The following is a 24,431-nucleotide window of genomic DNA, read 5'->3' as shown; positions in this document are numbered from 1 at the left end:
TCCACTTCCCTCAAAACTAGACTAAATTCCTCATTTCTGTTTCAAATAAAACCACAAACAGATGCACAGCTTTATAGTACAACATATCTCATAGTAACAACTTCGAGCAATAAAGCAGAGTTCTTGGGCAGACACAGAGCAAAACTACCCATTTTGTTCAGTGTAGCAAGATGTAAGTTTACAGCCTACCAAGAAGTCCTCACAGAAATATGACCTGCAACCTTATCTAAAGAGGTGATCCCATTGGACTTGACAAACTAAGCAGCATCAGTTTGTGCCAGTACTCGGACACGAGCTCTCCAAGCAAAACACATGGTGCTACAGTAGGGTTACCATATTTGAACATTCAAAAAAGAGGACACTCCACGGGGGGGGGTGGTATATTTGCTCGTGCCCCCCCTCCCCTTCCCCAACCCATTCCAACCCCTTCCCTAAAGTCCCCGCCCCAACTCCACCCCCTCCCTGCCCCATTGAATCCCTTTCCCAAATCTCCGGCCCCTCCTCCTCCCCTGAGCGTGCCGCGTTCCCCCTTCTCTCTCGAATGATCAACATTCGCTCTCTTTCTTGAATGATCAACTCTTCTTTAGGGAAAAATAATAATGGCAAAATCCTGGACGTTTTTAGATATTTAAAAATTCCTCCCAGACAGCAATTTAAGAACCAAAAAGCCGGACATGTCCGGGAAAATACGGATGTATGGTAACCCTAGGTACAGGAAGTAGCTAGCAAGTAGGCTCTTGTGCTACTGTGCCATTACTGAACCAGTGCCTCAGTATAGTGCTCTGGGGAAGTTTGCTACTGGATGCACTGACTTTTAGATGAGAAATAAATCAGACGTCTTCTTTCGCAAGAGTAGGGTTAATTCTAGCATCCTAACAAAATTCAAACTTGAGTAATTATAGTCGACCACATTTTGAAGTGACTTGTTGGACATACACAGACACATTTTCAAAGAACTTTTCAAAGCTGCACAGGCAAAATGTGTGCATGTACCTGTTCATCCTCACAAAGGGCTCAGTCATGCCTTATTAGGCACTGATCCATGCTGAAGGCATTGCAGGTGGGGAGTTCCAGAGGCAGCAGAATGTAGAGGGTAGCATGCCCTCAGCTATACCTGTTCAGGTGGTACAATGTACACCCAGTATGGGGGAAGGGGGGCATGGGCATGAGTCCACCTCTTTGCCTTTGGAGTTGTATTGTGCCCCATGAGGTGTTAGTCTTTGCACTTTGCATAGCATGGGATTTGCAACTGTACCCTGCTGCTGCACAAGGGTGCAACTGTGCGGGAGGATTTTTACACCCTGCCCTTCAATGCAACCTACTGAGCAGCAGTGAGAAATCTAGCCCAAAATGGATAATTGTGCATATTATTAATTTAGGTGCATATTCAAATATATTTGAAAATAGGTGCATGTCCAAATTTTGCATGCATAATTTCAGAGGTTCTTTAAAACTCTGGCTCTTATTATCTAGCACATCTTCCTCCAAACTATTACACAATGCCGATGAGTTTGGCTACCATAAAAGTTGAAGTTATAAAGAATTTTCAGAGTAGTGGAAACCAAAGTACTTTATCCATGTAGCCAGAATGTACCAGGTTGTAGATAATGTTGACAAGGAGTTTAATTCAGCGAAACAGTCAAACCTATCCTCCTCTTTGAGCCGTACTGTGCTCAAAGCAGCATGAGCCCTTGCTGCATTAACTGATTACAAAGCTGATATTTTCTCACCTCAGGGAATTTCTTCCTTTGTAAATACTCTGTCATCGCAGGATCAAAGTACTTAGCATAACCCTCATTGACACTGTAGATCTTCCCTTTCTTCTTGATTTTCACATCTTTATCCACCAGAACAAATTCACCAAGAGCCTACAGAAGAATGAGGTGCACCAATTACTAGCAGGAAGCAGGATACCTTGTATATACTCTATCAGAGATGCCACGCTAAAGGAAAGTTTGAAAGACTTTAGCACAATGTGGTCCTTTAATCAGCATTCATTTATATGACTTGTCATTGTTTCAAACAGATCACAAATAGGAAAGCTGCTTTAGGTACAGGAAGATTTGCCATATCTTCAGTGTGAACAAAAATAATCTCAGAAATAATTGTCATAAAATGAATACCAGTCCAGTATTATGAACCCCAAATCTTAAAAAATGAGTCAGACCTGAAAATGTCATGAGATTGGATCAAAATAATGAGATTTTTTTTTTTTACAATTGATTTTTGGGGGTAGTCTTTTGATTTTTGAACTGCCCCTGTGCACCCCCACTGTATGTATATGTTAACTAGAGTGTTGTTAACATCCCAAATATATTGAGTAAACTGATCTTGACCACTGCTGCGTGAGATCTCCCTGGCTGCCTGATGATTTGGAGCTTCCAGCTTCTCCCCAAACCTGAAAATTCTAATTAATTAATTCAGTGTCCTCCCTCAGCCCTCACATCAATTCTGTCCCCAGTCTGTCTGCTTGGTGTGATCTCTTCAGTAAGTTACTTTTAGAGCTTAGATATATTGGCCTTCACTGAAGTCAATGCACAATGGTTGGCCTCCATGGAGCCAAGATTTCGCCCATTAATTAAATAAAACCTTTATATTGTTACCTATCTTGTGCTGACTTTCCAAATGAGCCATCTCCTTTCTCCGACTCAAGTTCCTTGGACAATGCTGTCTGGGCTTCTGTTGTCCGATGTGGAGAAGCAGTCTGCAGTTTTATGGGCACTTTTTTTATTTGCAATATTTGAGTATGCAAGTCAAAGCACTCAAAGTAAAGCTATCTAACCTGCAGATGCAGTCAGGAAGTTAGGGATATAAGTGTGTATGAATTATACCCATAATTAGTATTTGCATTTGCTGAATTAAAAGCTAAACTGAGGCTCTTTATTTTTTTAAAGAGGGTGGGGCCCTTAATTGGAGGCAAAGGCACTGCCCATGATGAGTTTTCTTAAACATTTCCCAGTGTAGGGCTATGATGTAGTCTTAAGATGAATACACAGGGGCAAGGTCTCAATTTCTTCCCTTCCACGAATGGGACTGCAGTACTGCAGCCAAGGTGGTTTTGTATTACCAAGTATCAGTACGACAAGGACAGATTAAAATAGGACAAGCTCAAAAGGGAGAATGGCACAAATAATATTTTCTAGACCAGAGAGGAATGAGAAAATAAGTAAAGCCTAGCACATGAAATACGAAAAGGCAAAAAGAATGTATATAGTAATTAATATCTCGTGTATATACCGGATCTAGCATGAAGCAGTCCACTCCTTGCCCAGTAGAAAGAGCCACCAGGGTAGCACTGCCATACAAAGCATAGCCTGCTGCAACGATATTTTGACCTGGCTGCAAGGCATCCTTTTCAGAGGGCTCATCTTCTGTTGTCTGAGGAAAGAATTATCACGATATTGAAGGTTGAGATCTTAATGGAAAACAGTAAAAGCAGAACTCCAATTTAAATGAAAAACTGTTAAAATAACCAATGTCTTCTAGGGTTGCCAGGTGTCCAGTTTTCGACCAGAACACCCGGTCGAAAAGGGACCCTGGCGGCTCCGGTCAGCACCACCCACTGGGTCATTAAAAGTTGGGTCGGTGGCACAGCAGGGGCCCAGGGCTAAGGCAGGATCCCTGTCTGCCCTAGCTCCATGCAGCTCCCGGAAGCAGTCTCCAGGTCCCTGCAGCCCCTAGACTCATGGGTGGCCAGGGAGGCTCTGCGCGCTGCCCCCGCCCCGAGGGCCATCTCTACAGCTCCCATTGTCCTGGAACCACAACTAATGGGAGCTGTGGGAGTGGCACCTGCCTTAGTATGCACCTCTCCACAACAGCAAGCTTTGTTATTTATTATTGGTTTTGCATGCTGTGGTTTTAAAAATCAGTTTTCAGTCCTCTAGGACTTATTTATAAACCACCATACACGTTTATGGCATTATATAAATAACAATGTGAGTGTTCCTATTCAAGCCATGTAAAATGCTTAACTGTTTTTACAAACATTAATATTAAGCACCCTATGTACGGGGTACTATTTACTCTTCTTTAGAGTAACATCTTCTTTAGAGATCTATAAGCAACATGTGAGTTAAATTCGTAGATGGTATTGAACTGGCAGGAACTGCAAATGTCCATGAGGACAGAGACATAATTCAAAAGGACCTAAAGAGAGAGCAGAAAACAACAGCAGAAAAAAAGGCAAGATGATATATCAAGCTGGGCAATGACTATTCAAATGCTCTTATTCAATGAAAAGGAGAAACTTGAGAAGCTATAATGCTGAAAAAGACCTAAGGGTGATAGGGAACAACAAATTAGCATGAATTCATTATGCCATGTGACAGCAAGATAGACCAGTAGAATTTTGGGCTGTATTCACAGAAATGTCATATCATGGAGAAGAGAGGGGGTGTTGACATAGTCCTTCTCCATAGACTGTACCTAAAATTGCATTTATCTCTAGATACCACATTGACAGAAATATATTTACAGACTAGAGGGAGTTCAGAGAAAAACAACAAAAATTATCAGGGGCTGGAGGGCCTGACTTTAGAGAAAAGATTGAAAGAGAAATATTTACAGCTTGGCTAGGAAATGACAGAGGTAGGGACATAAGTCTATGAATGTTTTGAAGGGTGTTCAAATGGATACAAAAGCAGTAATTGTATTAAATTAATAAAGGGAAAATTTGGGCTAAACACTAGAAAAACTTGATAGACATATTAGACTTCGGAATAGTCTTCCTATGGGGAAGTGATGGGGCCCCATTGCTTGGGAGATTTAAAAGTCCACTGGACAAAACATTACAAGCTATACTTTAGTAGGACACACCAGTATTCTGGCAGGGATGCCGAGTAGTTGATATAATAATTTTTCCCCAATCTCTGAGATCTACGTTTTCTGACTCTGTGATAAATGCTGAGAATTGTTATTCTCTATGCTCATTCAGGGTGAAATAGTGCCATTGACTTCACTGGGGCCAGGATTTCATGCTGTCTCCCAAGTTTGCCAAAAAGTTTGTCAATTGTGGTGGCTTTTTTGTGATGACACCTGTTTAGTAGGAACTTGAACGAGACCTTTAGTCACAGTCCTGAGGTCCTCGTTTAGCTTTAACTCATTCCTGACTCAGCCAAACAAACTCCCATGGATTGGAATGGGATTTCATTAGTTTGAGTAGAAGCTGAACAACAACTTAAGGATTTCGCCCTAGCTAGGGTTGGTGAAAAATTTACTATTAAAATTGTTTTTCAATAGAAAATAGGGGTTTTGACTGTAACAGGGCCACCTGTCCCTTTAAGGGCCAGGAAGCCTTGGGCCAGTTAGCCCAGCCTTACCTGTGCAGGGTCTGAGACTTAAAAGGAGGAAGAAGAAGTAGGGAGTGAGTTCCCTGAAGAAGGCTGCTAGAAGTCCATGGAGAGGGGGAAGCAGGATGGATGGCTAGACCAGCTGAGGAAAAGTGCGGGTGGTGGTGGGGTGTCTCCTGTGGCTAGCTCCGAGGAGAGAGGGCAGATGTAGAGGAGAAAAACCTCTAAGAAGTAATAGGTCATGGGAAGCTGACTGAGGAGAAAACCCCAGCAGTTGAGAGCTGACAAGGGATGTGGGGCAAGAAGCTGAGCTCAAGCTAGGAAGAGGCACAAGAATGATTAAAGGATTAGAAAGCATGCCTTACAGTGATGGACTCGAGCTCAGTCTATTTATTTTAACAAAGAGAAAGTTAAGGGGTGACTTGATCAGTCTATAAGTATCTACATGGAGAACAAATATTTGTTAATGGGCTCTTCAGTCTCAGAGAGAAAGGAATTACATGATCCAATGGCTGGAAGTTGAAGTTAGACAAATTCAGACTGGAAATAAGTTGCAGATTTTAATGGTGAGAGTAATTAAGCACTGGGACTATTTACTTGATGGTCATGGTGGATTCTCCATCACTGACCATTTTTAAATCAAGATTGGATGTTTTTCTAAAAGATCTGCTGTACAATTCATTTTAGGGAAGTTCTATGGCCTATGTTATGCTAGAGGTCAGACTAGATGATCACAGTGGTCCCTTCTGGCCTTGGAATCTATGAAACTGGCTGAGGGCTACGGTCTGCCAGAGGCTTTTGGTAGGAGGTGTGACAAAGTTCCTGCTCTACCTTGGTGGGTCTTGCGCTTATTGGTGGATGTGCTCGCCTTGGGGCTTCACGGCAACCCTCAGCTTGGCCATTTTTCTGAATTCACAGTCCAGGTTGACTCCTCCTGTGTCTGACCAGGAGTTGGGAGGATTTGGGGGGAACCCGGGCCCGCCCTCTACTCCGGGTTCCAGCCCAGGGCCCTGTGGAATGCTGCTGTCTAGAGTGCCTCCTACAACGCCCAGACGAGTGGGAGAGCCCCTCCCTCGCTGCTGACAATCTGGTGGGGCCTATGGAGGAGGGTGTGGCGGAGATACCACCAGGCACGGGAGAGAGCCTGCCCCAGGGAGAATCCTCCCTCCCTTATGCCTCACCACCGTCCCGTCCCCCCCAAGCCCCTGAGCCATCGCCTTTACCCCCTGATACGACCCCTGCAAACCAGCCCCCAGATGATGCCATGGAGGGCTCGGCCCAAGTCCAGGGGAAGCGAGGCAAGCGGAAGGCTCGAGCTCCGCCTCATCTACCCAAGGCGGAGGGCCCCCGGAAGACCAGGATGGGGGGCACCGATGCCGAACCTTCCGCTTTGCCCACGAGTGCGTCCCATCCACCGGTGTTAGCTGGGAAAGACGTGGTAGCACCGGAAGGTAGTGTCTCCCCTCCACGGGAGACCCTCCCCTGCAAGACCCTCGAGGAAGCCCCTTCTGTCCTGACACTACCCGAAGTCCCCGTGAACCCCGAGGCAACCGTCGTGGCGATTGCCAGCGGGGGGAACTCCGGGGCGATGGAAAGTGTCCTCTCCTCCATGTTCGAGGAGATCGAGGCCCTAGATCTGACCCCGGTTGCCTAGGGGGAGGACAACCTTTTGCCAGCAAACCTCGATTTGGGCGACCTTACTCCATCCCTCTTTTCCCCATGCTCCCTCCCCCTAACTGCTGCTTCTGCTCCCACCTCTGAGGAGCCCCGGACTCCTCCATCGACCCGGCCGCTGACGGCACCCCGCTGACGACCACCGAGCCTGCTCAGGTGACAGCTGGCGCCACGCGGCCGGGACACGAGTCGCCAGGGGCACCCCCCGTTGGTGTGGAGCAATCGATTTCCTTCCCGGGCGGGGGCCCAACAGAAGATAATCCACCTCCTGATGCTGTGGCCGCTAAATCCACCATAGAGCCTACGCCCGGTATTACTGCGAGCTCCCTCCCTACCCCCTTAATCCTTGAGCCTGATCGGGAGGTGCCACCATCCAGCTGCTTGCCTCCCGAAACCCAGAACCTCGCCTCTGCCCCTGCCCCTACCCATATCCAGTCTACCTCCTGCGATGTTATCACCGCCCCCGGGGCTGTCTCCTTCCCTTTTCCAACTGATGACCCCCAGGGAGCGGTCTTTGCGTTCTCCTGCCCCGACCCATTAGGGGCTGCTATTTTCCCTCCACCGCCCCCTATCGCCCCAGGGTTTGAGGTGGGCCTAGAAGCTCCAGCCCATCAGGCACCCCGTCAGGGGTCCACACCCTGCTTGCCCGTTTTAGTGGGCCACGGGGCTGCACCAAGGGTCCCGCCGGGGAACAACCGGGAAACCGTAACCCCACCCCCCCATGAGCTGCGAGGAGAGCTGCGGAAGTTTTTAGAGGTTGTCCATGGCTCCCGCAACAAGGTACAGCTTGCTCTCCAGCGATGGGGGGATTTTTTTCAAATACTCCGGGCCACAAGGGCCTTCATGGGGGATGGTAAAGGGACGGGGAAGCAGGATGCCGCGGCCTACTGGCGGGTCCGCGTCTTCTGTGACCAATTACTCACCTACGGGATGGGCAGGGACTGTCGCGCGGCCCGCTGAGGGATGTGAGCGTCCCTGCCAGTGAGGATCCCCCCCGGGTGATGATACCTCTCACCATCGCAACATTGAACACCCGGGGTTGTAGGATGGCTCTCCGCAGGTCCCAGGTGCTCTCCTTCCTTTGGGAGGGAGGGTACTCTGTGATTTTCCTGCAGGAGACCCATATGGATCCAACCGCCAAAGATAGTTGGTGGCTGGAGTGGGGGGGCAGGGTCTACTTTAGCCATTCCACGATTCGGCAGGCTGGAGTGGCGACCCTGTTCTCCCCTGACCTACGGCCCGAGGTGCTAGGGGTTGCCGAGGCCGTGCAGGGTTGCCTGCTGCAACTCCAGGTCCGTATAGAGGGGCTCGTGGTTAATCTCGTTAACGTCTATGCCCTGACATTGGGCCCGGAGTGGCTGCAATTCTATCAGCAGGCATCCGCGTTCCTTGGCACCTTAGATTCTCACGAGTGCCTGGTCCGGGGAGGGGATTTTTATACCACCCTCGAGGAGCGAGACCGCTCGGGGACCGAGCAGTGCCCGGCTGCCGTGGACACCCTCCGGGAGATAGTTGAACATCACTCCCTAGTGGACATCTGGCATGACCACCACGCGGATGACACTTCCATGTTCACCTTTGTGCGGGTGGAAGCCCATCAGTCGAGCCACTCCCGGTTGGACCGCATTTATCTATCACGCTTCCATCTCTCACGAGCCCACTCCTCCAGCATTCGGCTGGCCCCATTTTCTGACCATCACTTAGCCACCGTGACAGCCTCCCTCTGTGCGGAGAGGCCGGAGCCGGCCTATTGGCATTTTAACAAGAGCCTGTTGGAGGATGAGGGCTTCGTGACGTCCTTCCGGGAATTCTGGCTGGCCTGGCGAGGGCAGCGGCGTGCCTTTCCCTCGGCGTGGCGATGGTGGGACCTGGGGAAGGTGCGCGCCCGGCTTTTCTGCCGCGACTACGCCCAGGGAACCAGCCGACGGAGAAATGCGGTGATAGAGCAGTTGGAACGGGAGGTCTTAGAGCTGGAGAGGTGTCTGGCCGCCAACCCCGAGGACCCGCTCCTCTGTGGAGCGTGCCGGGAGAAGCGGGATGAGCTCCAGGCCCTCGAAGACCATCGGGCCCAGGGCGCCTTTGTTAGATCCCGCATCCGCCTCCTTCGGGAGATGGATCGCGGCTCCCGCTTCTTCTATGCCCTGGAGAAAACGAGGGGGGCCAAGAAACACATCACCTGCCTCCTGGCAGAAGACGGCACCCCCCTCACGGAACCGGTGGAGATGTGTGGGAGGGCCCGAGCCTTCTACACAAGTCTTTTCTCCCCGGATCCGACCGACCCTAGCGCTTGCAGAGTGCTTTGGGAGGAGCTCCCTATGGTCAGTGTGAGCGACTGAGACTGGCTAGAGTTGCCTCTCACTCTGGCCGAGTTTTCGGAAGCCCTCCGTCATATGCCCACTAATAAGTCTCCAGGCATGGACGGGCTGACCGTGGAGTTCTACCGCGTGTTTTGGGACGTCCTTGGCCCAGACCTAGTCACCGTCTGGGCTGTCTCTCTGCAGAGCGGGGTCCTCCCTCTCTCGTGCAGGCAAGCTGTGCTTGCCTTATTGCCGAAGAAGGGGGACCTCCGCGATTTACGAAATTGGCGTCCCATCTTGCCCCTCAGCACAGACTACAAAATCGTAGCGAAAGCAATCTTGCTGCGGCTAGGGTCTGTGCTGGCGGATGTGATCCACCCAGACTAGACCTACACCGTCCCAGACCGCAGTATCTTTGATAACCTATTTCTGGTTCGGGACCTTTTGGAACTCGGGCATAGAGACGGTCTGTCGTTCGCCCTCCTGTCCCTAGATCAGGAGACGGCGTTTGATAGGGTGGACCATGGGTACCTCCTGAGCACTCTGCAGGTGTCTGGCTTCGGACCCCAGTTTGTGGGTTTTCTCCGGGTGCTGTACGCTTCCGCAGAGTGTCTGGTTAAGCTCAACTGGACCCTGACCGAACCGGTCAGCTTTGGGCGAGGAGTACGGCAGGGGTGCCCCCCTCTCGGGCCAGCTGTACGCTCTGGCGATCGAGCCCTTCCTCTGTCTCCTCCGCAGGAGGTTGACAGGGTTGGTGCTGCGGGAGCTGGAGCTGCGGCTGGCCCTGTCGGCGTACGCTGATGACGTGCTCCTCGTGATCCAGGACCCCGGCGGCTTGGCGCAGGTGGAGGCTTGCCAGGCCATCTATTCGGCTACTCTGATGTCTATCCCTCCGAGGGAGATTGCTGGTGCTTAATCAACTAGTCCTGTCCATGCTCTGGTACCGGCTCAACACCCTGGTCCCGGCCCCAGGTTTCCTGACCAACCTCCGGACATCGATTCTGGGGTTCTTTTGGTCAGGAACGCACTGGGCCCCATGGGGTCCTTCATCTATCCCTGAAGGAAGGAGGACAGGGACTGAAGTGTCTCCACACTCAGGTCCGTGTCTTCTGCCTCCAGGCCCTACAGAGGCTCCTCTATGGTGCAGGCAGTTCGGCGTGGAGCACACTGGCGCATGCCATCCTGCGCCGCATCCGAGGGCTCCGATATGACCGGCAGCTCTTTTATCTCCGTCCGGGACGTCTTCCGCGAGACCTCTCTGGGCTGCCGGTCTTGTACCAGGACCTCCTCCGGACTTGGAAACTGTTTTTAACGACCAGGTCCGTGGCGGCCACCGAGGGGGTAGATCTCCTCGCGGAGCCCCTGCTACACAACGCCCAGCTCCGTGCGCAGGTGGCGGAGTCCCGCTCGGTGCGCCAGAGCTTGATCCTGGCAGAAGTCACAAGAGTCGGAGACCTCCTGGACTACGACCGGGGAGACTGGCTGGATCCCGTGATGCTCGCGCGGCGCATGGGACTCTCCAGACCTCGTACCCCCCGGCACGTACTTCAGGAGGTGAAGGCCGCTTTGCCGCCCGCTGCTCAAGCTTACCTCGACCGGGTCCTGCTCGAGGGCACGCCCTGCCCACCCTCTACCCCAGGCCCGCCAGACTTTTTAATTGGACCCCTGCCCCGCAGATCCAATCGACCCCCCCCCCCAACCCCTTCACTGCGAGCCGGCTGCATGAGCTGCAGCCGGCACGCTTCCAAACTGCGCCAAGGAAACATCTATACACACTTGTGCTCCACACCCTTCACTCCCTCACCCTAGTGTCCCGCCCCAACACAAAGTGGCGAGACCTTCTGCCACCTTTGGAGGGTGAGCAGCCCCGGTGGGCCAGCCTATATTCCACCTTGGTTCCGAGGCCCATCGGGGACATCAGTTGGCGGCTCCTTCACGGAGCTGTGAGCATGGGCACGTACTTGGTGCGGTTCACCCCCCTCCCAGATACTTGTTCCTTTTGTGGTGTGAGGGAAACCCTGGCGCACGTATATCTGGAGTGCGCCAGGTTGCAGCCCCTGTTCCAGCTCCTCAGAAATCTCCTATTATGTTTTGGTTGCATTTTTCCTCTCATCTTTTTATTTATGCACTCCCCATCCGTGGCCTCACAAAGTCGTGGGATCTCCTAGTTAACCTCCTCCTGGCCCTGGCTAAAACGGCCATCTATAAAACCAGAGAGAGGAGGTTGGCCGATGGAGTTTCCTGTGACTGTGGGGCCATTTTCTGATCCTCGGTCCGTTCACGTATCGGGGCGGAGTTCCTCTGGGCGGCGTCCACCGACTCCCTTGATGCTTTTGAGGAGCGGTGGGTGCTGTCCGAGGTTCTCTGCTCAGTGTCCCCCTCCGGGTCCCTTTGTCTGACCCTTTGATTGGGGGAGAGAGTAAGGGACCCCAGCCCCAGCCCCAGCCATTGCTGCTGCGGACACCACCACCCTAGAGGGGTCCTTTCACGCGTGGGTGCACGTGGCCCCTCCCCCTCCCGGATTGTCCACCCCACAGCCTGCCCCTCTTGTTGGGTGCTTTCAGAAGAGGTAATTGTTGGTGACACTCGGGCGTGGTCCCAGGTAACTCGAGGGGGTGGCAGACCTTGAGAGTCGATGAAGCCCCCTCGCTCTGGGCTGCCAGATAACTCGGAAGGTGGAAGACCATGAGAGTCGAGGAAGCCCCCCACTCTGAGCCCGGGCAAGCTTGAACACTTCCCTCCCCTGAAGCTAATGAGAAAACAATTGTGATTGGTTGCTGTGTTACACATTGCATATGCTGCTGTTTTTACTTTGTAAGTGTGTTATGCAAATAAAAACATCTTTTGCTTCAAAAAAAAAAAATTACTCTCCTATAGCCATCTGTCCTGACCCTGTCACAGAGGATAGATCTGACCTGGTTGATTGGGGCCCAAGAGCAGGCAGTTAGGTAGTGAGACAGGCAGTTGTCACTGGGAGCCTTCCAGTAAGGAGGGAGGCTGAAGTCCCAGAGGGACCGAAGACTCTTGTTTTTGTTTTGATATTTTTCGACTTGGACTTAGGGACTCTGTTATCCTGGAAGGAATTGAATGCTTTATAGCGTGTTGGTTGGAGGGCCAGCCTGCTTCTACAGTAGGAGTAGACCGAAGTTCATTGTCAGGAAACTGAAGAAGAAGTGCCTCAACACCAGGTCTTACTGAGGGGATAGTGAGTCTGCTTTCTATGGAAATTTTGGACTTTGTTGAAAAACCAAACCTGAAAAGCTTGTGCCCTATGATGCGTTGTTGTGGCTGAGCAAGAGGGGAGACCATTGTGTATCAGAGGCGATGTAGTTCATCCAGGTTCACCCAACCAATAATGAGAATGGAGGCATGAAGCACTCAAACAACAACTCTCATGAGAACCAGGGCAGTATTTTCTAATCAAAATTTTTGGTTTTCAGCTAAAAGTTTTTGATGGAAAACTTTTGGATTTTTGGCTGAAAATCTTCAGTTTTTGATTTTTTTGCCATTCCCTGCACTGCCCCATTTTCTGACCAGTTCTACGCTGGTGAAGTATAGCAACTGTTTAAAAATATGTAGCAATCTGACAACTATTTACAGAAAGAAATGAAATCCCCTTAAGTAAGGGTGTGTGTGTGTGGTGGTTGTGGTGGTGGGTTATGGGATTTTTGTGGTTGGTGGATTGTTCTCAAATAAGAACAGACAAAATTAGCTACATGGCATATTATTCTCAATACCGAGACACAGCACCTTAATAGCTTCTGAGGACCTAAGACATCGTGTATGTTGTAATTTCCTATGAATGCATTCACATGTAGTCACATATTATGGACCCATGACAAAGAATTCATTTACCCGATTTGGTATGTTATAGCTAATTATGATTCAGTGCAGAGCAGCTCATTCAGAAAGATTACAGTGTACATAATGAATGCAAATTAATCAGAGTGCACATTTTAGATCCTTAATACTGACTATATGCTGCTAACTCTCTCCTAAATAATCTTTTTTCAAAAGCAGCTAGCTTGCCATGAACAGAATGTTTTTTTATGCTTTCACACCTTAAAACTTTCTGTTCTAAAATTGTATGCCTAGGGCGCACGCACATCTCAACATCAAAGCAATAATTGTCCACTATAGATTACTTGTGAAATTAAATCTAAAAAGCACATTTTATGTGCAGATTGTGAACAATATTACAAATGCCTAGCTTTCCTATACTCTCTTCCTTCCCCCACATTAAAAATGGCCAGGTGTGTGTGTGTGTTTGACCTGTGGGGGCCCCCCCTCAAAAGGCTTCTCATTCAGACCTTATATCCCTGGTGTTTATGTAAATAAATCTTATATGGAAGACTGTTTTCAAATACAGTATATTTATCTGAGACGATTGTTGCAGACCCATCACTAATGAATGCTTCCTCTCCCATCTACCCCCTAATAGTTCTGGGTGAGAAACTAAACAATGATGGGCTATTCTGAGAAAGCAAAGGAACTTCTCCCTAGGGAAATGGACGCTGTCCAGAATTCAGCTTGTTTTTCAATTCTTGTTCATGTCTGTGCTCTGAACAACCGAAGTGGGAAAGAAAGTTCAGTGTCAAACAAACTTCCACAAAGAAATGCAGATCTGTTCAAAGGTAAAAATAAAACGCTGGAAATGATGAGGTTATTTTTTTGGCTTTTTAAGACTGTAGAATAGTTCTGCCCTAGAGAAGTACAATAAAAAGTGAACCAGTGAATTAAAACAGACAGCAGAAGCCTGATAACAACCTTTGAGTGTTTTCCTTTCTTTTCCTTCAACAATATTTTGGCTATGGTATAGGGGATGTTTTAGCATAGGCTTCAAAATATCTGACTTCATAGAATCAAAGGTTTAAACTCTGGAAAAATCAGTTCAGCACTTCATTGTTTTGGTTTTTTAATAAGTTTCATGAGGTTTTAATGTATCTTTCAGAATATACCATACAAACTGAGTTTGAAATTTTTGTCATAAGTGACTTGCCCAAAGCCCGGGGGCGGGGGGGTGTCACTAAAAGAGCTGGGATTAGATTTTAGAGAATCCTGGTTCTCAGTCTTGCGTTCAGACTACTAAACTATGCCTCTCTTAGTAAAGCTCAATAATTATCATCTGCTGCCCTTTCCCCCTCTCTTTACCTCTCCTCTACTGGGGAAAAATGACATGCACTGTTAAACTGATGGATAGTGAGAGAACTCGTCTGGAGATCTTGACAATATTACAAAAAAGGCAGTGGAATGTCACAGGACAGCTGTAGTGTGAGAACTGTGGAGTGTAGACTCATGCAGGCTCTTGGGGGTATCAGGGGAGAAGAGATTGATTAGGCTGCTATGTTTCCCGAAAAATAATATTTTTCAGTTATGTTAAAAAGTGGGTTAAGCCACCACACTCCCAGGAGTTCACATATTACAACAGCATCAGTTATTATCTCTTAACAAACATACTACTTAACCTACACAGCGTCTCAACAGGATCTGACAGCTAAGGCCCTGGAAGTCAGTTTTAAAGGCACCTGATCTTTTGATTTAATCCAGATGGTCCACCCACCTATCCGCGCTTTGCTTCCTTAAAGCTTTTTCGTTTTGTTTATTTCTAAAACTCCACCAAAACAATATTCCTGCTGGTGAAAGGAGATTCAAGGGGAAGCAAGAGGATACCAGCATCATCCATTTATGAAGAGAGAAGAATGCAAGCAAAACCAAGAAGAAAAATAGAGTAAACAAATAACATGTTTCTTCTAGAGACTGCAGTACTGCATTTCTGCTACCAAGTGGGGCTGTGTGAGACTATAAATTAGGAGTGCTGTGCTATCCTAGATTTGTTTACAAGATTCAAGGTGGTATCTTCCAGTACTAAGTAGGCAGGCACTGTTAGTTTCCTCTGTTTCCTTGGATTCAAAAGAGACCCACAATGGTGGTAGTGTTGTCAACTTTCTAATTGCACAAAACAAAATACCCTAGCCCCACCCCTTCCCCAAGGCCCTGCCCCCCACTCACTACATTCCTCCTCCCTTGGTGGCTTGCTCTCCCACACCCTCACTCACTTTCACTGGCCTGGGGCATGGGGTAGGGGTGCGGGAGGGGTGAGGGCTCTGGGTTGGGGCCAGAAATGAGGGGTTCAGGGTGTGGGAGGGGGCTCTGGACTGGGGCAGGGAGTTGGGGCACAGGAGGAGGGGTGAGGACTCTGGGGTGGGGCTGGTGATGAGGGATTTGGGGTGCTGGAGGGAGCTCCAGGCTGGGGGGGGTGGGGCCAAGGGATTTGGAGTGCAGGGGTAGGTGAGGGCTCCGGCTGGAGGTGCAGGCCCTGGGGTTGGGCTAGGGTTGAGGGTTTGGGGTACGGGAGGGGGCTCAATCGGCTAGCATGTGGGGGAGGTGAGGGCTCCGGCTGTGGGTGAGGACTCTGGGATGGGGCCAGGGATGAGGGGTTCAGGGTGTGGGAGGGGGCTCTGGGCTGGGACGGGGGTTGGGATGCGGGGGAGGTGAGGGCTCTGGGGATGGGGCCAGGGATGAGGGGTTTAGGGTGCGGGAGTGCAGAGCTGGTACTTGGGGCGGGGGCAGTGCATGGAGCCCCATGGCCCCCCGCCTAGGAGCCAGACCTCCTGGCCACTTCCAGTGCACAGTGCGGTGCCAGGACAGGTAGGAATATCCTGCCTTAGACCTGCAGCACCGTTGACCCGACTTTTTTAACGGCCCAGTCGGCGGTGCTGACTAGAGCCATCAGGGTCCCTTTTCAACCAGGTGTTCCAGTCGAAAACCAGACACCTGGCAACCCTAAATGGTAGTGGTCATTCTGTCTTTACCTTCAAGAAAGAGGTACTTCTTTAAAGAGACTGCTCAAGATTCTAATGACTAGTGTTTCGTAGGAGAATCTGACCCTACAATTTGTTTCTTCTCAGCCTATCTCTTCCTTGCATCACTAAATCAGATTTTAGGGACGGGGAATGAAAAAATTAGTGTACCGATCTGGCTCAAACCATTCAGAAAGCCCTCTACATACCTTAAGGCCTTCTCTTATCAGTGAATTGTTATCTCAAATGGAGTTGCCTCCAGCTCTTGAAATATACGGAGGAACCTTTTAAAAGACTATTTTTTAAATACAGCCCTGCTTCCAGAAATATATGGCATGGTTACCAAATCAACACTGCAGTTATTTTTACATAACATGAACAACAATTGTTAAACGCCAACGACATTTGAATTCTGAAGATTATTAAAGTCCCTCTTGTCAATATGTAGGAAGCATGTTCATCCTTGTTGTGTGCTTGTACAGAACACTATTCATAAGGGGGAAAGATGTGGTCAAAGACTGGACTAGAAGCCAGAAGCTCTAATTCCAGCTCTGACACTCGCTTTCTCTGTGGCCTTGGCACATTACTTAGCCTGTTTGATGGTTCATTGTTCTAAAGATGCTGTCTCAGTCTATTAAAGTTCTAACTAGCTTTATAGCTTCTTTCCTAAAAGGAAGTCACTTCACAGTGTAAGCAGAGTCAGGATGGGCTCCACCCTGACATCTGGTGGTGAGGTGTGGCAAGTAGTGGAAAAGAACTTCAGGGGCTGATCTCAATTTGCATAGGCACACCCACCCCGCCTAGAATGAGGCCAGAACTGCCCAAATGGTCACTTTGGCTGTTGTGGGATCCCCAGTGTCTTTGTTATTGGGGCGGGAAGAGTAAATTGTTATTACCCTGATTATGGGAACTGTGCTTGGAACTGTACTTGGCCTTTTGTTATGATGGAGGGACTCACCATCAACTGAGTAGCACTCGCTAGGCAAGGGACATGGGTTCCAAAACTCTGTGAAGGGAGAGAGACTTGAGACAGGTATTAGTACCTGGTGGTGTGGGCCCCTTTGTGAGGGCCTGAAGCACCAATTGCACCTCTGTCTCTCTCCACTGTGGAATGTCAGAGCTAATGTTGGGTCTATTAAGAGTCTTGCTACAGGTACTGTGCTGCATTCACTTTGGCCTTATGGTGCACCAGCACTAAGGCCCCCACTACTATGAGCTGAAATCACTGAGAGCTGAAATCACTGAGCACTGTGTCAAGTAGTGGGGAGCCGGAAGATCTAGAGTGCAGTGGTGCTGTTCGTGAGACGGCGAGCTGTGCAGAGCGGAGCTGTTCGCGAGACGGCTAGCTGAGCAGAGCTGTTCGTGGGACGGCGAGCTGTGCAGAGTGGAGCCGTTCGTGAGACAGCGGTGTGATCGTGAGACGGCGAGCTGAGCCGAGCTGTTCGTGAGACGGCGAGCTGTGCAGAGGGAGCCGGTCGTGGTGGAGCGGAGTCGTTCGTGAGACAGCGGTGTGTTCGTGAGACGGCGAGCTGAGCCGGGCTGTTCGTGAGACAGCGAGCTGTGCCGAGCGGAGCCGGTCGTGGTGGAGCGGAGCCGTTCGTGAGACGGCAAGCTGAGCAGAGCTGTTCGTGAGACGGCGAGCTGTGCAGAGTGGAGCCGGTCGTGGTGGAGCGGAGCCGTTCGTGAGACAGAGTAGCAGAGCAGAGCCCTGTGGGGCAGTCAGCTTCAGGACACGTAAGGTACCCCTTACCTCTTTCCCCCACACACAGGCACATTTTAGCCAGACTGGGGAGTAACACTCTGCAGATGAACTTTTGAACTCTGGGGCTGGACTTTTTGGATTTTGGGTGATTTGAGGATTGCTGGACTCAAGAGACATTTGGGTTCTGGGACTCAAGAACCCGAGGGAAAGGGTGTGGCCCAATTTTCTGGGGTGGGTCTTTGCTCATGGTTTGGTTAATGAACACTAGTTGTGGTGTTTTCCCAATTTAATGCTGATGTCGTTTACCTCATGTTATTAAAGATTCTCTACTACACCGAGACTCCGTGCTTGCGAGAGGGGAAGTATTGCCTCTTCGAGGCGCCCAGGGGGTGTGTAAGATTTTCCCAGGTCACTGGGTGGGGGCTCGAGCCAGTTTTGTATTTGCTTTGATGAGAGGGAACCCCTGTGTACTGAACCCGGCCCTTGCTGCTATCAACTTGGCCTGGCAGAAGGGTTACATTTTTGGGGGCTCGTCCGGGATAAGACTGGGTCAGTACCCCTCGCAAGCACATCTTAGGTGAGTCATTAAATTGGGAAAACCCAGCATCTGGTTGTTGTTGTATTGATCTGTTATATTTGGGAAAGAAATTACAGTTTGTATAATGGCTCTACATTTGCTAGAGGATTGGTGCAGGGGGATGAATATTAACCCTAGGAACTGTGTCCTGGTGACCGGGGTGCCGGAGGTGTTCGATGAAGGCTCGATAGAGCCTACCTTAAGGGCATCCACTGAGTACCTGAGTAAGTGTAAAATGCGTGGGCGCATGTTTGTGAGGGAGGACGGAGATTTTGCGGTACTGTGTGAGCTGCCGTCGGCTGTGGACCCTCTACAGGTTCCAGGCACGATAGCAGTGGAAGATGGTGAGTGGAAGGTAATAACTACTGGGAGCCAGCCCTCACCAGCCCCTGCCTCTGACGTGGAGTTTTTAAAGAAAATGTCAGCCTTTTTGGGGAAAGAGGGGAAGACCCTGGCTGATATGCCGGGTCTGTTGGGCCTTGACCCAGGAGTCCCACCCCGGGAGGCTGCTCCATCACCTGATGAGTGGGTGAAGGCTTTGGGGCAAGCATTAGAGAAGGTTGTGCCACCCCACCCTGAGGCAAACCCCTATCGTAAACTAAGGTTGTTTTCTGGGGGTCCCACCCCAATACCTGGGGAGGAAGCATTTGAACCCTGGCTGGAACACACCACTGAAATGCTGCAGGAGTGGGCAGTACCTGATGCTGAAAAGAGAAGGCGACTAGTAGAGTGCCTCAGGGGGCCAGCCCTAGATGTGATTCGCACCCTGAAGCTCAGTAACCCTGGGGTCAAGGTAAAGGACTGCCTAGAGGCCCTTGATCATGCCTTTGGGAGAACCGAGGGCTCAGAGGATGTTTATTGCAAGTTCCTCAATGCCAGGCAACAAAAGGGAGAGAAAGTTTCTGCCTATATACAGAGGTTGGAGAAATTATTACAGAGAGCCATCATGAGGGGAGCAGTAGCGGTTGAGCAAATGGACCGGACTAGATTGACTCAGATTGTGAGAGGAATTCAATATCAGAACCCAATCCTTCTCCACCTTCGATTAAGGGAGCGCCAAGACAATCCACCAGGTTATTCTCGACTGATAAAAGAGGTCCGAGAGGAGGAAGAGAGGCAGGCAGCTGGTGAGGTTTGGGAGGTTCAGCCACCCCAGGCAACTGCCACAACATCCATACGAACACCCAAGGCGCTGATGGTGAATCCTCAAGAGGAACTTACCCAACGAGTGCAGGTCCTGACACAGAAAGTGGCTGAACTAGAGAATACTATCGATTCGGCAAAGACTTCAGGGTACAAGGAACCCCCCGTTACCACGGTCCAGAAGACTACATTTAGAACCTCTGCCCCACCCCGGCAACACGGGAAAGGGCAATCCTTCTTCTGCTACCGGTGTGGCCAGGATGGGCACATTGCTGCCAGGTGTCAGAATGCAGAGAATCCCCCGCTAGTATACCAAAAGCTGAGGACCACCTGGGGAAAGTCGGGAAACGGCCCCAGGGCCTGGGAAGGGAGCCGCCTAGGCCTGCAGGGTTTGGAGGCTCCCCTGCGAAGAACCATGCCACCCGAATCCCCCCAGGATTGATAGGACCTCGAGCAGAGGTCACTGTAAAGGTTGAAGGGACAGAATGTAGAGCAGTGCTTGACACGGGATCCCAAGTGACTATCATATTCCAGTCTTTCTACCAGCAGATACTTATGCATCTGCCTATACAGCCCTTGACAGGGCTTGGCCTATGTGGTCTCAGCATGGATGAATACCCATATCAGGGGTATGTCATTGTACACCTGGAATTCCCAGAAGAGATCGCTGGGGTAAGACAGGAGGTGGACACTGCAGCTTTAATATGCCCCGACCCTAAAGGTGTCTCTGATGTGTCCGTGCTAATAGGGACCAACTCCAGCCTCTTTAAGGTACTTGCAGATTACTGCAGACAACGAGCAGGGGACCAATACCTGAATACCTTGGTGATACACACACATTGTGCCGCAGCCTACAGAAAAATTGAGGACGCAAAAAGAGTGATGCCTGATTTGCCGGTGGGAGCACTGAGGTACGCAGGCCCGATCCCCTTAGTGGTGCCTGCAATGACAGAAAAGGAGGTGATTGTCATGAGTACCTGCCTGAAAGGCAGTAAGAGAACATTAGCAGTGGTAGAGAAGCCGACCGAGGGAGGGCTCCCTGAAGGAGTGCTGGTTCTTAGTGGAGTCATAACCCTACCTGCTGAAGCCCAGGAAGAGGTGACTATACTGATTGCTAATGAAACGAGTCGTGATATTTTTGTGAAGCAAGGACAAAAGATAGCAGACCTCTTTGAGCCTGAGTCAATTGTAACCCCCCAGTGGGAAACTCAAGTTCCAACGATAGACCCAGCAAAGTTTGACTTTGGAGATTCACCAGTGTCCGAGGAGTGGAAAGATCGCCTGAGGAAGAAACTTTGTGAAAGATCCAAGGTGTTCTCACTGCATGAGTGGGATGTGGGATGTGCAAAAGGAGTAGAACACAATATCAGACTACATGACTCTCGACCTTTCAGGGAGAGATCTAGGAAGATTGCACTCTCTGAGATGGAAGATGTGCGACATCATCTTCAGGAGCTGGCTGCGAATGGCATCATTACAGAGTCCCGCAGCCCATACGCCTCACCCATTGTGGTAGTCCGTAAAAAGAATGGGAAAATCCGGATGTGTATTGACTACCGCACCCTAAACAGCCGTACTGTGGTCGACCAGTACACTATGCCTCGAGTGCAAGATGCCTTAGACTGTTTGCTGGGAAGCCAGTGGTTCTCTGTGTTGGATCTTCGAAGTGGGTACTACCAGATCCCTCTGGGAGAAGAAGATAAGGAGAAGACAGCCTTCATCTGCCCATTAGGGTTTTATCAGTTCGAACGCATGCCCCAAGGGATTTCTGGAGCACCTGCCACCTTTCAACGTCTCATGGAGAGAGTTGTGGGAGACATGAATTTACTGCAAGTGTTAGTTTATTTGGATGACCTGATTGTGTTTGGAAGAACCTTAGAGGAGCATGAAGAAAGACTTCTTAAAGTGCTTGATAGGTTGGAGGATTATGGTCTGAAGCTTTCAATTGACAAATGCCAGTTCTGCAGAACCTCAGTGAAGTATGTGGGTCACATCGTGTCCCAAGAGGGTGTGAGTACTGATCCTGATAAAATAGAAGCACTCACTACATGGCCACGTCCAAGTAACTACAGAGAACTCAAGACCTTTCTCGGATTTAGTGGCTACTACCGCAGATTTGTGAAAAACTATGCTACAATTGTAAAGCCTCTGAATGATCTTACCAGGGGACATCAGTCCAGCAAGAACAAATCTAAGTCCAAGAATAAGGGGAGGTCCCCAAAGCCCCCCGTGCAGAGACACTATGGCCCATTTGAACCATTTGGGCCACGGTGGGATGAGAGATGTGAAAGGGCTTTTCGAGAAATCATTATTTGTCTAACTCATGCTCCAGTCCTAGTTTTTGCTGACCCAAGCAAACCATTTATCCTGCATACTGATGCCAGTTTGGAGGGTCTGGGAGCAGTCCTGTACCAGGAAGTGGAAGGCAAACATAAACCTGTAGCTTTTGCCAGCCGAGGATTGTCTGATAGTGAAACTCGCTATCCCACCCACAAGCTGGAATTTTTGGCCCTGAAATGGGCCGTCACTGAGAAATTTCGAGACTACTTGTATGGTGCTCAGTTCCAGGTGTGGACAGACAACAATCCACTGACTTATGTGTTAACAAGTGCTAAGCTGGATGCTACAGGGCAGAGATGGGTGGCCGCCTTGGCTAGCTATGAGTTCAGCATTCAGTACCGATCAGGGAGAAGCAATGTAGATGCAGATGCATTGTCCAGGCGTCCGCAGGCTCCAGAAGTTGCTGTGATACCCACAGATGGAGTGAGAGCTATTTGCAGTGTGAGTCGCCGAGAGCCAGAGGGCCGTGAGAGCCTTCAAGGATGTGTTGCAGAAGCTTTGGGCCTGCCCCCTGAATGCATGCCTTCTGCTTCAGTGAACTATATTGCATTGGACCAATCTCCTTTGCCCATGCTCAATGCGGCTGACTGGCAAGAAGCCCAGCGGCAAGATATTGACATTCGTGATACACTACTTGCCAAAAGGGAGGGGCGAAGCCCAGCTGCGGTTGTCCCACCTAACCCAGAGGGTAAACTACTATTGAGAGAATGGACCAAACTACAACTGATTCAGGGAGTGCTACACCGAATGACCACCGACTCTTTACAAAAACAACGAGCACAACTAGTGCTGCCAAAAAAGTACAGAGCCCTGGCCATGAGGGCCCTGCATGATGACTTTGGGCATTTAGGGATGGAGAGGACCCTGGAACTTATTCGTAGTAGGTTCTATTGGCCCCGAATGGCTGAAGATGTTCGCAGGAAATGTGAGACTTGCGCTCGATGTGTTCAAAGGAAAACTCTGCCCACGAGGGCTGCATATCTCAAGAACATCACCAGCAACAAACCTTTGGAATTGGTATGCATTGATTTCTTGTCTGTAGAGGTAGACAAGAGGAATGTTGGGAACATTCTAGTAGTGACTGACCATTTTACACGGTATGCACAGGCATATCCCACACGTGATCAGAGGGCCACCACCGTCGCTCGAGTATTGTGGGACAAATATTTCTCAGTCTATGGATTCCCGGCTCGGATACACTCTGATCAGGGGCGGGATTTTGAGAGTCACCTTCTGAAGGAGGTGCTGAAGATAGCAGGAATTAAAAAGTCTAGGACAACGCCTTATCACCCCCAAGGTGATCCTCAGCCAGAGAGGTTCAACCGAACCCTATTAGATATGTTGGGAACTTTGCGACCAGAGCAGAAGGCAACCTGGAGCCAGCATGTCGCATTTCTGGTGCATGCCTACAATGCCACAAAGAACGATGCTACGGGAGTCACCCCATATCTGTTGATGTTTGGGCGAGAACCAAGATTACCCATAGACTTGTGCTTTGGTGTATCAGAGGATGGAGATAGCTATGAAACTCACCAGCAATATGTATCCCAACTAAGAGAAAAGCTGCGGGATGCTTATCGCTTAGCTACCGCTGCAGCTCGGAAAAACGCAGACCGCAACAAACATCGATATGATGCTAGAGTGCGTTCGCAGGAGCTCCAGCCGGGGGACAGAGTCCTGCTGCGAAATTTGGGTATTGCTGGCAAACACAAGATAGCTGACAGATGGAAGGCAATACCTTACCTGGTGATGGAAAAGCTGGGAGATCTGCCAGTCTACAAGATCAAACCTGAAGACGGTCCAGGGCAAATAAAGACGGTGCATAGAAACCTTTTGCTCCCTGTGGGGGAATTGGTAAGCATCCCTTATGAGACGGGCCACGACAGGGCAGCCGGGCAGAACAGAGGGGCTAGACCAAAGCCGCCATCCAACACAGACAGCGGGCCCCGTGCAGCTAACTTACCCCTATTCTGCACATCTGAGAGTGAGTCTGAGGAGGAAGACACAACCCTGGTGTATCCTGGGATGGAGACAAGATTTCAGTCTCGATCAGCTGAACCAAACGAGAGTTTTCCCTCTTCCGCCCTAAACCCCATGGCGGAATTATTTAGGCCCATTGCTGACACCCCTGTGCCGCTGATGAGACCCCCGTGTGATGACACACACAGGTTATTGGCCAGTGGAGACACACAGGTAGAGGATGTCCTGGGCACCTTGGACCCTCCCGCGTTAGAACTAGGAGTGCAGGGGCCTACGCCAGTAGCCAAGGGACCCTCAAAGGAAGCCTCTCCATCCGTCAATCAAGAGGATGTTCCCCCTACCTCGGCAACAGAGAGTCTCAATAGACGAGACAGGGTGATAAGACCAGTAAAACGGTTGACTTATGATGCACCTGGGGTGACTAGTGAGGAGCCAATACATTTAGCACACAGGATTGTGGAAGCCAAAGTGGGCTTCCTGAGGCCCTTTGGAGGAAACCAATGAGTTGGTATAAAGGGAGTATGATTTGTCGGGACGCCAAATTCTCGGCTGGGGGGAGGATGTAAGCAGAGTCAGGATGGGCTCCACCCTGACATCTGGTGGTGAGGTGTGGCAAGTAGTGGAAAAGAA

The 24,431-nt window shown here is 50.0% G+C and overlaps 1 protein-coding gene across 1 annotated transcript in view; it reads right to left on the bottom strand.

Annotated features, from left to right (window-relative positions):
* LOC141988227 (fructose-1,6-bisphosphatase isozyme 2) overlaps window positions 1-24,431 on the bottom strand; it is a 44,154-nt gene that overhangs the window by 9,559 nt on the left and 10,164 nt on the right. The window contains exons 4-5 of the mRNA XM_074954059.1: window positions 3,238-3,378; window positions 1,731-1,868 (exon numbers count right to left, since the gene is read on the bottom strand). Coding sequence (XP_074810160.1) covers window positions 1,731-1,868; window positions 3,238-3,378 — 279 coding nt within the window. The remainder of the gene's footprint in view (window positions 1-1,730; window positions 1,869-3,237; window positions 3,379-24,431) is intronic.

The sequence above is a fragment of the Natator depressus genome, chromosome 5 (genome assembly GCF_965152275.1).
Source record: "Natator depressus isolate rNatDep1 chromosome 5, rNatDep2.hap1, whole genome shotgun sequence".
NCBI classification, from domain to species: domain Eukaryota; kingdom Metazoa; phylum Chordata; order Testudines; family Cheloniidae; genus Natator; species Natator depressus.
This window is presented reverse-complemented; position numbering and strand designations above follow the sequence as displayed.